A 14,925-nucleotide genomic window follows, 5' to 3' on the forward strand; every position below is an offset into this window, starting at 1 on the left:
GTCCGATTTTGCCGGAATCGTGAAGGAAGAAGACTCCGGCTAGGAGTCTTCCTCCTTCTCTGTTTTTTTTTTTTTTTTTTTTTTTTTTTTTTGTGCTGTTGGGCCGTCTGGACTACAGGCCCAAGTAACTGGGCTGCTACAACTTGACCAATGATCTATAACTAACTTATATTTTATAATAAATAAATTTAAAAATATTTTTTGATTAGTTTTATAGGTGAAAAATATGTATATAATATTTCATGCTCACATTGGATAGTTGTTAGATAGAACATTTTGGGATATTTTCACATTCTAAATTTTTACTAGCATACTCCCTCCTCAACGTTTGGTTTCATATGAAGAGAGAAAAAAAAAAAGAAAAATATATGCTAGTAAAAATTACGAGTGGGGATAAGCAGCAAATGGGTTGCATCAAATTGATCCCAACTCAATTTTCATGTATAAGATTTGAACCCAAACCTAATTTAATAGATGATCGGATCCAATTGGGTTGGAGTAATGGAAAATACCTTTATCCCAACAAGTTATTTTGGTTGGATTACGTCAAGTTGGACCCAATCCAAAATATTCAGATCCAGATCGAATCCAGATCTATATTTGTTTATTAACAAGGTATTATAAAGAAAAAATTGTCCTTATTCATGAATATAATTTGTCAAAAAATTATTTACTAGCATGGTCAAAATTTCAGGAATAAATATTTATTTAGAACAATAATTTTTTTTCAAAATGTTGGTAATCTTGACAATTGGTTTTTCTTGATATAGTTAAATTAGTTTGAGTACTTTTATCTTTATAGAAAAAAAAAGGGAAAATGATTTGGAATATTTTTTTTTGGGTTTATTCGGATTTGGTAACTAACAGAAAGATCAGGTCAAGATCTACGAAATCTAAACAACATCTGAAATATAGAATGGATGTCATATCTAAACTTAACGCAGCTTCACGGTTCTTCAAAAATGGATTGGATCAAGTTAGATCTAAATAGATTAAGTTTGGCCACAAATCAACCCAAGCTATCTGCAATCTTAACAATAAGTAAAATCCTGAATATGCTTGGCCTATAATAATATACAAGTAAACTAGATCTTTAATATGCTTAATTATAAATAAGAGGACCAAAATTTCAAAAATCATCTGCATCTTCGAGGGACTCTATGCATTTTTTCCATTTTATTTTTTACTTGACTAACCCCAAAAAAACATTTCATATGACTAACTAAACAAAGGATAGATAGAAATTAAAAACTACCCTGCACTCTAAGGAAATTTTAAGTATATAGATCAGTCTGATTTGGATATATTATTTGCAAAATTTTGAATCGGAATAAAGTGAAAAATCATGCAAGTGTATATTTGATCTTATATCGACCATGCACTATATGATCTTTGGGTATCTAAATAAGATCAAAAAATTTATATAATATTTTTTGACTGATTTTTTAGATAAGATTTTGAATTATAATAAATGATATCCGAAGAGTCGCATTCATGGCTCATATGGACTATAAGATATTATGGGATAAACTCTTTTGATGTTGGCTAATATTAGATTTGAACTCTTAATCCAGTGAATATAAAATGAAAGAATTATGGAGATCTGTATGAATATATATTTAATTTCATATAAGTTATGTATTGGACAGCTTTGGATATCTATGTGAGTCAAAAGAATCTAAATGTATATATATGTCAGCTAATTGGAATGGGATGGAGCAGGTGGAGCATCTCCCCTCCTTTCTGTCAAAAAAAAAAAAAAAAAATTAATTAATATTTGTAAATTTGATCCCTCTCAGCGCATGGCAAATTGGAGGGAAGATTGTGGGATGTAATCAGGGACGGTGATGTTAATAAAGAATTTTGTTTCTCAAAAAAATAAAAACAAAGCCCCCGTCCTAAAAATTTGGGGTGCCCTTTTTGCCCTGGAACTTTGCAGCGAGTTCTTTGTTTTCCCAGCGAGCGGAGAGGGAGGGAGGAAAGAACGGAAGAAAGGCTTCGCAGCAGCAGCAAGAGGAAATAATGGTAAGGAGAGGAGAGAGATGCGGCCGATATTGATGAAGGGGCACGAGCGGCCCTTGACGTTCTTGAAGTACGACCGGGAGGGGGAGCTGCTCTTCTCGTGCGCCAAGAACTACAACCCACCTGGTTCGCCGATGACTGCGGTCACCTCGGCACCTATCGCGGCACAACGGCGGCGCCATCTGGGCGACGTCTCCCGCAACTATTTCTATAACCCTCTATTCCCTTTTCCTCTTTCGTGCGATTTTATTCGGTCTTTTCTATCGCCTTGTTTGGTTTGCATCGGTGTGTCTGCTAGAAAGTTAGGTTTTTGCAGGCTCCTTGTATTCTATGATTTTTTTTCGCAATTTTTCCTATTTTTCTCGCTATTTTTTTTGTTTATTTTTCTTCATTGATTTCGATATTATTGTTGCAGGCAATTGCATATTCATGTTGAAAAACTAGGAGCCTATTTTTATAAAAGTCTTTTTTGATGTTTTTCTTCTTCTTGTTTTGCGAATTCCGACTTTGGTTTCGGTATACTCTATGATCATATTGACCTATCTCGAGGATTCTAATTAAATGTACAACCTATCTGTATTTTTATCAATCTGCTTATAGGATTTAGAGTATCACTGATCGGGTTATTCTGCAACAAAACTGAAAATCTGTATCTGAAGCTGATCCCTAGCGAATACTATTTGATGTGATTGTGGAGTATAGAGGCCATAATAGGAAGGCTAGAAGGCAGATGAGATTCGTCATTGGCAGTGGGTTGATCATGTATTTTTAGCAATTAGAATTGGTCCGGTAGCAGATTAATTTGATTTATCTGCTCCCGTAATTTCCAGCAGGGAAAGGCTTAAATAATGGGTTTTCATTTACCTAGAAAACTTGACCTTAAAACACTTGTAAGGTGGTGTGAAATGGCTTGGGAAGGCTGAAGTAGAAGGAGAGTGAAAATAGGGTGTCTTAGGCACTTGTGGAGTTAGAATATCTCGACTTCTGAAAGGTGCAGCCCAGTATCATTTGTGGCCCGTTTTTTAAATTTTTCTCCAGTATATATTTGAATTATTTTGCTTATTGTTCTGATTTTGTTGTAGTTTTCAGTATTTTTATCTAATGCAATAGGTGGTGATTGGAGGTGGTCAGGATGCATCACATGTCACAGCAACTGATCATCGTGCTGGAAAGTTTGAGGCTCAATTTGTTCACAAGGTGATCTTTCTTCGTTTTATGTCAATAGTGTGAAGTTTAGAATTTTAAATTAGAAATCATATGCTTATGCTGCATTTTCCTGCTTGCCAAACGGGTTCTTCAAGAAGAGATTGGGGGTATGAAAGGGCATTTTGGACAAATAAATGCTCTAGCATTCAATCCTGAAGAAGGTTCTCTTTCTGCCCATCCTTTAGTTTATGTCTTTGTAGCTATAATTTTTTAAGTTACTAATTAAAGAAAACAAGTTTCCTGTGCTTATTATACCACTGTTTGTATATACATGTCTTTTCATATTTATAGTGCTTTTAAATTTGTTTTGGCATGCTTAATTGCATTATGAACGTGTCCTGTTGCTTCTGTGCTGCTTTTGGATGGTTTACTTTTATACTTGTTTAATTCTTCCTTTTTTATCATTCTAAAATGTTATTTGTGTGTGTGTGCATGCATGCCTGCATGTTCCGATTTGTGTGTACACTCGCACAAGTTTGGTGTTTTAGTCTAATATGAAAGTAGAGGATACAAAAACTGTTCCAATTTTTTTCCCAAAATATTACTTTGTTATCTTTTACTGATTTTCACCTGGTGCCCTGAAGATGAGGTGGCACATTCAGATGCTTATGCAATTTCTTTATTTGTTACTGATAATTTAATGTGTTAATTTTTTCCCTGTTATTTCCAGTTCCCTTGTATGGCAATTTTGTGGATAGTATCAGTAAGCCAATTATATTTGGCACTTTATCTGTTTGCAACTTGCGCCATTGTAGCCAAGAAGATTTTGGAGCTACTGCTGAAATTTGTTTTTTTATTTAAAGTTTTACTTCTCTCTCCTTTTTTGCTATAATGAACTTTGTGATATTACAGTCATTACCAGACTCCAGATATACTCATTTTTTTGAGAATTACTTACTAGTTTTGGAAAAAGATTCTTGAACTCCTGGTTCTGTGAAAAGATCAAACAGCGGGTATATAACTTGTGAATAATGTAGATTAGCATCGACTAAATGAGGAAGAAGATATCATTATTTCATTTGAGAGTTGCCAGTAAATTTTTACGCTATTTTGAAACTTGAAAAGGTTGTGTTGCAAGTTATCTGTGTTGGGAAATTATATTATGTAAGTCCTTAAGCAGTGAAGATGTTACTCTGATGAGTGATGTTACTTTAAAATGGGTCAAAGTTCAATATTTTTTAAAAAGCCTGATGAATGAGGAACTGCAAAGTTGATGCCATATGGTTGAGATGATGCTTAATCATTACAACTATGGTTACAAGTCTAGTGACTTAATCATGTGTTCTTTGTTGTTTAAGATGTGACTTAGCAAAAGGCTAAGGAGGGACACTTTGATTATGTCTTGCTTTGTAACTCTATGGTCCTGTAACCCCTGTTCTCTGCTAGAATTTATTCCCTAGTTTATAGTTTTTGGAAACCCAAGAAGAAAACTGGATTCAAGCATTGATTAATTTAGGAAGGAGTTTCATGATTTTGAGTTGCCAGCAATTGGTTAGCAGGAAAATGGACAAGCTATGGAGTTTGTGTTTCATGACTTCAGAAAAAATGGTGTTTATGGAGTTAATGAAGAGGATGAGTTGGGGAATGTAGTACAGGGTAATAAGACTTTTGCAGAAAGTGACAAGAGAATGATAATTTTGTTTCCTTTGCTGTTATGATAATTTGGGTGGTAGAGCTTTCTATGGGTTGAAGGCTTGTTGGTAATTTTGTTTGAGTATGATATAAGATGGAGGTAAGGTGGAGATTATACTCTGGTTATCTGTTTTCAGTTCTATTTCCTGATACTGAATTCCTAGTTCGAGTTTTTTCCATTGTTCTCCTGACAATTTTTGTTTTTGTTTTTGTTTTTTTTTTTGTTCTTTAAACATAGAGACTTGTGTAATCAATCTACAGATCAAATTTCCATCCAATTCGCTATCTGATCTTGCTAAGTTGTTTTCTACACATCCATTCTATTTTTGTTTTGCTTTCTGCTATTGGTTTGTTCAGGCTGAGCCTTGGAGCAATGGTAAGGTTGCTCCATCATGACCAGGAGGTCACAGGTTCAAAATATAAAAATGGCCTCTCCATAAGGGGGGGTAAGGCTGTGGACATCTAACCCTTCCTAGACCCCACAATGGCTGGGCCAGCCTTTTTTTCTGCTATTGGTTTGTTCAACTCAATGATTGCAGCAAATTGATTTGGCAATATGTACTGTTCTGAGAAAGTTCTGTTTAAGGAGCTGTCAAGTAATTAGTTCTGGTTATGGCTTTTTATCTAATTTTCTTATCTTATGTTGCCTTGCCTTTTTTTTTTTTTTAACTTTTATTTTACAAATAGTTTTGTGAAGTCATATGGCGATCTTTTTTAAAAGAATTTTGAGTTTTAATCTAAAAGGTCATATATGGGGCTACTCAGTTATTTTTAGGAACCAACGGTACAGTCATTCAAGACTATGTTCCTTTTGTTAGTATGCCAAGTTTACAAGGAAGATCTGTTCATTCAGAGATCTTTGCTTCTAATGACATTTTGATTTATGAAGTTTGAAGAAACATAGTATAATGATTCTTTTCACCTTGATCACTTCTACATGATTATCTTCTTTGCTATAATCTTTGTTTTGCTGGTTTAAATTAATTTTCATCAACTTTCGCCCTGCATATTTTTCTGTATACCTTATTGTTTTCCTTTTCCTAGTTGCTGCCTGGCTTGAAGTTATTAAAATTCATCTAGCACATAGGAACTCCTTGCACTTTAGTGTCCAAAAGTTGTTAAGATGGCTTTCCAGTGTCCCCTCAAATTTTGTTGTCTTTTTCATTCAACTCATGTAGTTCAATTATTTCATTTCCTTTCATTCTCATTTCTTTCCCGGTTCTGATAATGCTTTTTAGGACTTCATGTGCAGGAGATGACCACAAGATCATTTTGACCTTCTTATCCTCATACAGTATGATTAAGTGGAAGGGCTTCTTTTGAGTTTTCACATGGGATGGGAAAATTAGTTTGTTACTAGCATATTAAGATTTGAGATAAATATGGAAAACATACGTTGTCAATTTTGTTCCAGTTTGGCTACTTTACGTGGTTTTTTTTCCTTGTTGCCCATTCCATTGTTTGATTATTTGTTTAATGTCCTGCCAAATTTTGCCCTTCTTTCCTATAAGTCACAAATTTGTATTAATTAGCTGTTACAACGTGGAATCTTGCAAAATTAATCTAGTGGTTGAATTTTCATGCAATTTATTGCTTTAAATTTGGTTGCACTGTTTCATTTCTAATCCTTCCAATTTTACTCTTTTTATTTCTGGTTCATGCGGCTCAATGATGGCAGCTAATTATCAATATATGCTATTCTGAGAAAATTCAATTTTTCAGTGCTGATATTGGAGTATATGAGAGCTGCTGCTGCAAGTTTTTCTTTCTTTAAGTTACTTACATATTTTCTGGTATTTTAGAGGTTGTTTTTGGGCACATCTTAAAATTTTGGTATTAGCATTTTTGGCCTTTAAAGTTGGCTTATGACAGCAATTAGTTTGCTGTAGGAAATTGTAGGAAGCTTTGTGCTTAAAGTTTTGATCCTATCATTAAGAAGGGTTTTTTTTGGGTTCTTGTGGGATAAGTTCTCTGGAAATTAAGATGCCTGATAGGTTTAACATGCATAATTGCTACCACCTCCAGATGGTTTTCTAAATGTTATCAATTCAACTCTATATTTTCTCCTTTGCATGATTTCTTAACCTCATACTAGTTTCCTTTTTCCGTTTTATGGCTCGGAGATTCTCATAGTTGATCTGGCTGATCAATTTCTGTGTAATTTATTCTGACCATGTATTGTTTTGCCATTACCTTTCTATTTGTTGAGACTTAGTTATTTATATTATGTTATGTTATTCATTTCTGACCTTACCTATTTTACCCTTGAGTAGTCATTACGTGGTATTATTGTAATAGGGGTAACTTAGGACTTTCACTTTGTGTTGATTATATAAAACCCCCTACATTAGATGGCTGGCCTATGCAGCTGATTATCTTTTCTTTCTTCAATATGGTATCAGAGCGGGTTCCCAAACCCTAGACGCCTAGATGCCGCCTCCTCTCTCCCTAGCCACCGCCACCCATCTCTCCTCTTAAACCCTAGATGCCGCCTCCTCCCTCACCTCAAACCCTAGATGCCGCCTCATCCCTCCCTAGCCATCTTCCATCTCTTGTCTCTTCTTCTTCTATACGACCCATGTCTCTACTCTCGGATCTCATCAATCTCAACAACAACAATAACACACTACTCTCGTACTTCTGATCGAGGTCTCAAGTTGCTGCCCGTTTGCTCAGATCTTGTGTCTTTTGGAGTAATCTTGCTTTTGTTCATGAATCCACAGATTTTTTTTTTTTTTTGACCCCAAGTGGTGTTATTAGAGTTCCGATGCATTTGCTGTTGGTTCATTGATCTGTAAGTGAGCTATTTTATATGATCTTGTACCCGCACTCTTTGTTTGCTGTGTGCATCCCTGATCTGAACAGTTGTTATGAGTAACATGGCTAAAGACAAACTACATCGAGTATTGTTCAGACTTCAGACGACTATCCAACAGCAAAATATATCTCAAATTACAACTATAGAACTCGCTAGGATGTCAAATTTTTTTACTCTGATCTAAGGCAGTGGAGAAATTTCTGAGTGCTAAAAACAAGGTCAACTATATCTATGATGATCCTTCAGACAATACTCACCCAAATTGGAAAAAATGGAAGAAAGAGAATGATCAGGTAATTATCTGGCTTTGGAACAGCATGGAACAGAATATTGCTACTTCATTTATGTTTCATGACACTGCCAAGTGTTTGTGGCAAGATCTGAAGATAACATTTGCTCAGGAAAAGAATCAGTGCAAGATTTTTGATTTGTAGAAAAAGACGTTTAGCAACCTGCAGGGAGATAGATCCTTAACTGACTATTTCAGCAGTGTCAAAAGCATTACTGATAAACTAAATCTTTATCAGCCTCTAACCAGCAAAATGGAAGAGCTAAAACAATAGAGATCTGAACTGTGTGTCTCCATTTTTCTGCATGGGCTGAATCCAGAGTTACATTCTACCATAGATCAGATTTTGATAGATTCTTCCATTCCCTCTATGAATGAAGCCTTTGCCAAATTACAGCGAGTACCTAAGGATCATCAAGGGAAATTATCTTCTGTTCTATCCCATCCTTCATGAGAAAATTCTGCTCTTGCTGGATCGACCTTCTCATGTGGTAGGGGTGGCAAAGGCAGAGGCCGAGGCAGGTCTGATGGGTCCAATTATGTTTGCTCTCATTGCCATCGACATAACATAAATAATTAAGTCTCAACACTATTCTCTTTTCATTCTTCTTTAAGTGCTGTCTTTGGAGTACATCAGAACTGCTGTGACTTTCTTTCTTCACCTTGTTTCTCTACTTTCTTATGGTGCAAGGAGATTTGTAAATGTCTTGAAATATTTGAGATTTAGTATTTTTGGACATAAAAAATTGCTTTATGAAAATAATCAGTTCGCTGCATGAAGTAACATTTGAATCATGCTTTAAGTTTTGATCCAGTTGTTGAGAAAGTCTTTATTGAGATGTCATGGGATTTACATCAAGGAATGTCAGGGTTAGATGTTATAATGCTTTTTCCAAAACAACAAACCATGTCTCTAATTGGATTTCTTATTTTTCAGAAATCTGATACCTTGCAATTTTCCTATGATACAATGTTATGATCTCATACTCTTTTTTTCCCCTTTTCTTTTGAGCATTTGTCTATTTGTTATAGCATGGAGGCCTTTCGTAGTTGAACTACCAGATTAGAAGTCCATGCAATTTATTCTCACCGTAGTCTACATTGCTTTTTATTAATTTATTTCTTTGTATCACCTTTCCTTTTCTCTTTCTTCCTCTTTAGGTTTGCACAGCTTGAAGATGGCAGCCAATTATTATTTTGGCAATGTACGCTATTCTGATAGAGCTTAGCTTTAAGTGCTGATATTGGAATATACTGAGAGCTTCTTCTTCAACTTTTGCTTTCGTAAACTATATTTATATGATATCTGATGCCATACTGATACTTGTAAAGCTTTCTTGAGTTGTTGCTGAGGGAAATATCAGAAGTCATGCTTGAAGTTTCCTGTTGGTAGGGGCTCTTTAGTGGTTTTTATGGAGCATATTTTGGAAATCCAAGACATCTGAGAGGCTATAGAAACATGCTGTTCTTCCTCTCCCAATTTCTCATTGACATAATTTCCTGATCTCATTTTAGATTTATCTGCATATTGTTATGGCATGGAGGTTTCTATAGTTGATCTAGTGGATCAGATTTTGGTACAATTTATTCTGTGTATCATGATTTTTTAAAACCTTAACCTTTTTGTTTCTTGTAATGGTTCGTTCATCTGGATGATTACAGCCAATTTTTTTGGCAGTATACGCTATTATGAGAAAGTTTGCTTCTCCTTCATCTTCTTCCTCCTCCTCCTCTACAATTTTTCATTGATATAATTTCCTGACCTCATTCTAGTTTTATCATCATAATGTTGTGGCATAGAGGTTTTTATAGCTGATCTAGTGGATCAGATTTCAATACAGTTTATTCTATTTGTTTTCATAACCGTAGGCATATTCTTTCTTAAATCAGTTTTTTCAGCTTGATGATTACAGCCAATTATTTTTTGGCAATATATGCTATTCTGAGAAAGTTAAAAGGGCTAAACTTGGAATGTATGAGAGCTGCTGATTCTGGCTTTTCTTTTTCCTTTTTCTAAGAGCCCTGATTTATTTGCTGAGGTGGCCTTTAATTAGAATTTATGCTGATGAAGGATGTGCAGACCATTTTCCTGTGAACCCTGAATTCAGCATTGCCAGTTTCTCTACTTCTTTTCCTATTTTGCTCTTATCGCCATTTGATTCTACATAGAAACCCTTTTATTTTGATGTCTGTTCTTGACTACAGGATCACAATTACATATCAAATCCTCCAAATTTGGAATTATTACATTCTTGTGGTGGGAAATTGGAAACTAGATTTTTTTTGTTATCATGAAAGAAGCAACTAGATTACATTCTTGCCGTGAAGACTTAAGAATTACAGGATTGGGCTCCAATTTGGAAGCTCAGTAGCCTGTCAAAGAACTTGAAGTGCGGATGAGTGTACACGCGGCAAAGGTTTGGGATTCCGAGAAAATGTAACAAAGCGTAGGGTTCCAAGCTAGACACACAATTCCACAGAGCTCAAATTTGGCTCAGGTTGATGCCTGTGCTTGAATTCCATGAGCTCCGGAGAGTGGCTGTTAACTAATAAGAAGACATACAAGGGGTGTTTGGTTTGCAATTAAAATTGAGATAAAAATTAGAATAAAAATTTAAATTTTTAAAAAAGAATAGAGATTGAGTTTTAGGTAGATGGAAATATGTCTCTTCCATTGTGGAATCGAAATCGGAATGGAATTCTTTCCAATCAAACAGTTAAAATAGGGATCATTTATTTTTATTTCGATTTCAGATCTACAATAGATTGACTATGGCCGTTTTAAGATTCATTTTCAAGAACCCCTCCCCACCAACAACAACAGAAAAATGAAAAAAAAATTTCTTGTTCCTCACTCCTGGCCTGGACGGTTGCTGCGTATTTTTAATGGAGGAAAAAGAAAACAAGAGCCTCGGTCTAGCTGATGATTTGAGTTGCGGTGCTTTATGAGTTTAAAGTTTATCCAATCTATGGCTTCAAGACTAGGAGCAATCTTAATGATATTTGAAAATTGTGGTCCATTTGGCAACTGAAATTCTTTAATCCTAACACAGAAGGTCGGTCAAATCGTCTTACGCCTTTGAGGGCCAAATTTGTGGTGTCTAGGGGTGGCTATCTTTTTTTCTACCAACCTGTTAGCTATAAACCAATCTTAGTCACCAGTCAGGCAGTCACAGTCACAGCTGCTTTTCAGCTCTATTGGTCATCAAAAACAAAATATTCTCTCCAGATCGTGGCCTTTCTTCCATTTGATCTTATAATAATGCCATAGACAGAGGATGAAAGTTGAATCCACCTAAGTTCCGCAATGTTATCCTTCTAGATTTAATGCATGAAAGGGCCACATTTGTTCATTATCTAGGTCCATTTTTTTATGGATAAATATTATAAAAAAATTAATTAATTTTTTTATTGATCAATTTATCCATATTTTCATATCTTTCAAGATGATTAAGTTATTTTTCCATTGATATCATTTATCTATGAAATAAAAAAAAATCTTATCAATCTAGAGGATAGTTAAATCATTTTTTGATCAATCAGTAAAGTATATATTTAATTTTATTCTTAAAATACTCTATTCTCATTTCTATCGCCTCTATCATTCAATGCTTAATAATTCAGTCGTTCATTTTTTCAAACCTAAAAAGCATAAAAGATATTATGAAAAATATAGATAAATTTTAGTAATTTATCTACGAAAGTAGTAATCCAAAAGAACATGGGTAAAAAATTTCGAAGTCATTTTTTCATGCATAAAAAAATATGAATAAATTATTTTTTTATCTAAATATTATATAAAAATATTTATCTAAAAAAATATAGGTCTTCTGATAAATTTTTTATCTATAAAAAAATAAATATTTATACTGATTAAAAATGTCATTCATATAAGATCAACATCAGATACTCGAATTGCAAAATATACCTAATCGCATGCACGCACCAACATACCTGTGCTAGTAATGTCGCTAGACCTTGGTACGAGCCAAACTGCCATCATCTTTTACAGAGAAAGTATGCTAAAGCCAAAGTTGCATAAATGAACTACCCAAAAGCTATTTTCGTGCTGCTTAAGAGTATCATCCATATTATCTGGCCATTCGGCACATTATTTATCAGGTAAAGATGCAATAAATGACACGTCATATACTAGTTAACATTTCCTAAAAGCAACTTTTAAGTTACCATAATCGATGATCTCGGTCCTCAATTGGAGGATAATTAATTTCATCATCTCACCTTTCAGCTAAATTAATCTTAAGCAAGAGAAATTACCGCAAATTTCGTCCAAGTTGTTTAACAAATACAGTGCATGTAAGAAGTGCTTCCTGCTTCTGAATCTTTCTAGGTTGTAAGCAAGCACTTAGTGCAAGTTTCAGCCCAAAAATTTCCGTCATGCTTAATCGAAGCCAATTAAATTTCCATGGCACACCATTCCGGAAGGGGCATTTGTCCCTTGATGTTACCAAGGGCCCTTTTGCAGCCCACTAAACATCACAGCAAAGAAGAGCTGAATGGTGGTTTCTTAAAGAAAGCATGCACTCCAACGTTTCAAACACTCACTACTTGCATTATATAAGCAAGCATAATCCTTCCTCTTCAACCCACCCATCTTTCACTTCCCCACTATATCACTTCTTCACCATGGCTGAATCCCATGATTCCCTCCACTACCTCCAATGTAAGCTAAGTTATATTAGACTGACCAATCTCGGCAACGTTGGTCTCACAAGGAACCTCTTGATAAGATGCTACATCTCTGCTGGAAGTGGAAGGAGGATTCAGATTGACACCAATGAAATCCCATCGAGGGATGATCTAACATGGGATTGCATAGCATCAGTGGAGTGTCAGGGGCCCTCGATCCAGATACAAGAGCTACTAGAGAAACACAGCGTCGTGTTCGAGCTACGCCGGAGGAAAGAGATGCCGGTTCTTGGGAGGTCAGCAAGGTCTGAGCTTTTAGGTAGAGCTGAGATTGCATGGAGAGAAGTATGGGGGTCAAATGACATGTCAATGGAGAGACAGATAAGTCTAGATATGACAAAATGTTCGCCCGGGGCCGTTAAGCCACCTGTTTTGGTGGTCGGGATGGAGGTTGGAGTCTCAAAGCCAGTGGATAATGGGAGAGTTGGCAGAAGGGTAGAGTGGAAGGAGGGATGTGGCTGTGGAGACTGTGAGTGGTATATGGGCGAGGACGAGAAGAGTGTGTCTGCAATTGCTGGAGCAGTGGCAGATGATGCGTGCTAGTAGTTCTCCATGTTAAAATTGTATTAATTATTGGGTATTTGGTTTAATCTACTTGTATTTTTGTTTCTCCAAATGGCCTACGTACTGTTGATACCTCCCTCCCCTTCTCTCTCTCTCTCTCTCTCTCTCTCTCTCTGGACTGATGATGTTTGATCTGAACGTACTTACAATAAGTATATATGGAAAATTTAACACCATAAATTAACATCTTGATGACTACCTGGTTAATATAGATTTATACTTGTAATAACATTGGCCGGGTTAATTCGCAGGCTTCTCATTGGCATCGCCAATTACGTACGCCATATGCTATTGCAATTTTTAGAGAGACGGATATATATAGTCTGCCCATTTGATTTGCTTCCCAACAGTGTACTTGTGAGAGACCTTGTCGTGCAAGCAAGTGTGATGGATTGGGCAATTGCTGCCAGGAAATTCGCATATGATCCACATCATTCAATGTAACAAGTACTGCTGAACGTGGAGTAACTGAAGCAGCGTGGTGCCAAATGAACAGCTGGTCCTGGAAGACATGAAGGCAGCAAGGGCGTTAATTACCATATCCTCCAATAGCTTGTTCAGCGGTGGAACCATGGTGAGATTGCTCAAGGAAGTAGGGGAAGGTCTCAACATCTCAAAAAAGTTTTACCCTCAGTTTACCCTACCTGTGAGATCATTCTGCGAGTCCTTCAGAGATAGCAAGGCTTTAATTTATCGGCAGTAGAGTTCACCAAGCTACAGAGAGCTGATGCAAGCTAGAAAAGCTTAGCCCCCTGGGCATTCAATCCTACACCATTTTACAGTAGGTTACACAACCAAACATCATAAACATTGAAGAGGGTATCATGGATGCATGGATGGATAATTATGCCACAACACCCCGGCAGAAAGGTCTCCAAACCTCTCTAAGACTAAATGAAAGAAAAATACAAGGTGATGCTTGACTCACAACTATCTAATGAATTTAAGTTTTGCAAATAAATTAATAATAGCTCAAATTACATTCCACCGCATATCAGTTCAAATAATGGCATCACCATTATTACTATAAATTGCATTTCAAGCCAAAACCGTTTCCAAGAAGTCCAGCATGGATTGCAGCTTTCTAACTCATTTTGATCCACCTTAATCGGATCTCAAACTAGAAGTTTAGGGCCATTTTGTTGAAGATCTATAATGCTGAGGCATTACTGATAAAGCTCAACTTAATTGTGAATACCATTCCATGATTTTACTGAATTGAGGATCATTTTTCTGAATTTTTGGTCAATTTTCTTGTCTTTCTTCTAGAAATATTTATTACTTGGTTTACATGTCCTATAGGGTTTAGAAAACTATTTTTGTTAAGGATTTTTATGGAGCTCAGGAATCCAACCCTACAAATACCTCAATGTTCCTAGTTTTGATCATTAAAAAATTAACAAAGCTTCTTTTGAACTAGGTGTGCTCTCGTATTCTTTTTCTTCATGGTGGATTTTACATGATTTTTGTGGATTATGGTAGCTAACAAAGTGACTGGTTGGAGAGCCTTTAATTGTGAAGCATCTCGACATTGTCGATTAGAAGAGTCTGGCGACAATGAGGCCTTCTTGATAGCGATGCAAAAAAATTATTAGTTATCCCTTTTCTAGTTTCTTTCTTGGAATCTAGATCTATAGTTTTGAGTTTTTAAAATTAATAATTTCTTTCAAAATTCTAGGTTTAG

At 35.6% G+C, this 14,925-nt stretch overlaps 1 protein-coding gene and 3 non-coding genes across 6 annotated transcripts; all 4 read left to right on the forward strand.

Annotated features, from left to right (window-relative positions):
- The first annotated feature begins 1,762 nt into the window (after window positions 1-1,762).
- Window positions 1,763-9,675, forward strand: LOC105041624 (uncharacterized). 3 transcript variants are annotated; one of them, XR_002164116.3, is made up of 3 exons: window positions 1,763-3,219; window positions 3,324-3,389; window positions 9,129-9,675. It is a non-coding gene; the product is annotated as an uncharacterized protein (transcript). The 3 variants fall into 3 exon arrangements; XR_002164117.3 differs by having other exon boundaries at window positions 3,327-3,389; XR_012139801.1 differs by lacking the exon at window positions 1,763-3,219 and having other exon boundaries at window positions 3,307-3,389.
- Window positions 6,523-6,608, forward strand: LOC114914057 (small nucleolar RNA U54). Its single transcript, XR_003800490.1, has one exon. It is a non-coding gene; the product is annotated as a small nucleolar RNA U54 (small nucleolar RNA).
- A 189-nt stretch (window positions 9,676-9,864) lies between the features above and the next one.
- Window positions 9,865-9,951, forward strand: LOC114914056 (small nucleolar RNA U54). Its single transcript, XR_003800489.1, has one exon. It is a non-coding gene; the product is annotated as a small nucleolar RNA U54 (small nucleolar RNA).
- A 1,870-nt stretch (window positions 9,952-11,821) lies between these two features.
- LOC105041778 (uncharacterized) lies at window positions 11,822-13,304 on the forward strand. Its single transcript, XM_010918807.4, has one exon. It carries the CDS (start codon window positions 12,507-12,509, stop codon window positions 13,218-13,220), a length of 714 nt encoding a protein of 237 aa, XP_010917109.2. The 5' UTR covers window positions 11,822-12,506; the 3' UTR covers window positions 13,221-13,304.
- Window positions 13,305-14,925: the final 1,621 nt, after the last annotated feature.

This window comes from Elaeis guineensis, chromosome 3 (genome assembly GCF_000442705.2).
Source record: "Elaeis guineensis isolate ETL-2024a chromosome 3, EG11, whole genome shotgun sequence".
Classification (NCBI taxonomy): Eukaryota; Viridiplantae; Streptophyta; class Magnoliopsida; order Arecales; family Arecaceae; genus Elaeis; species Elaeis guineensis.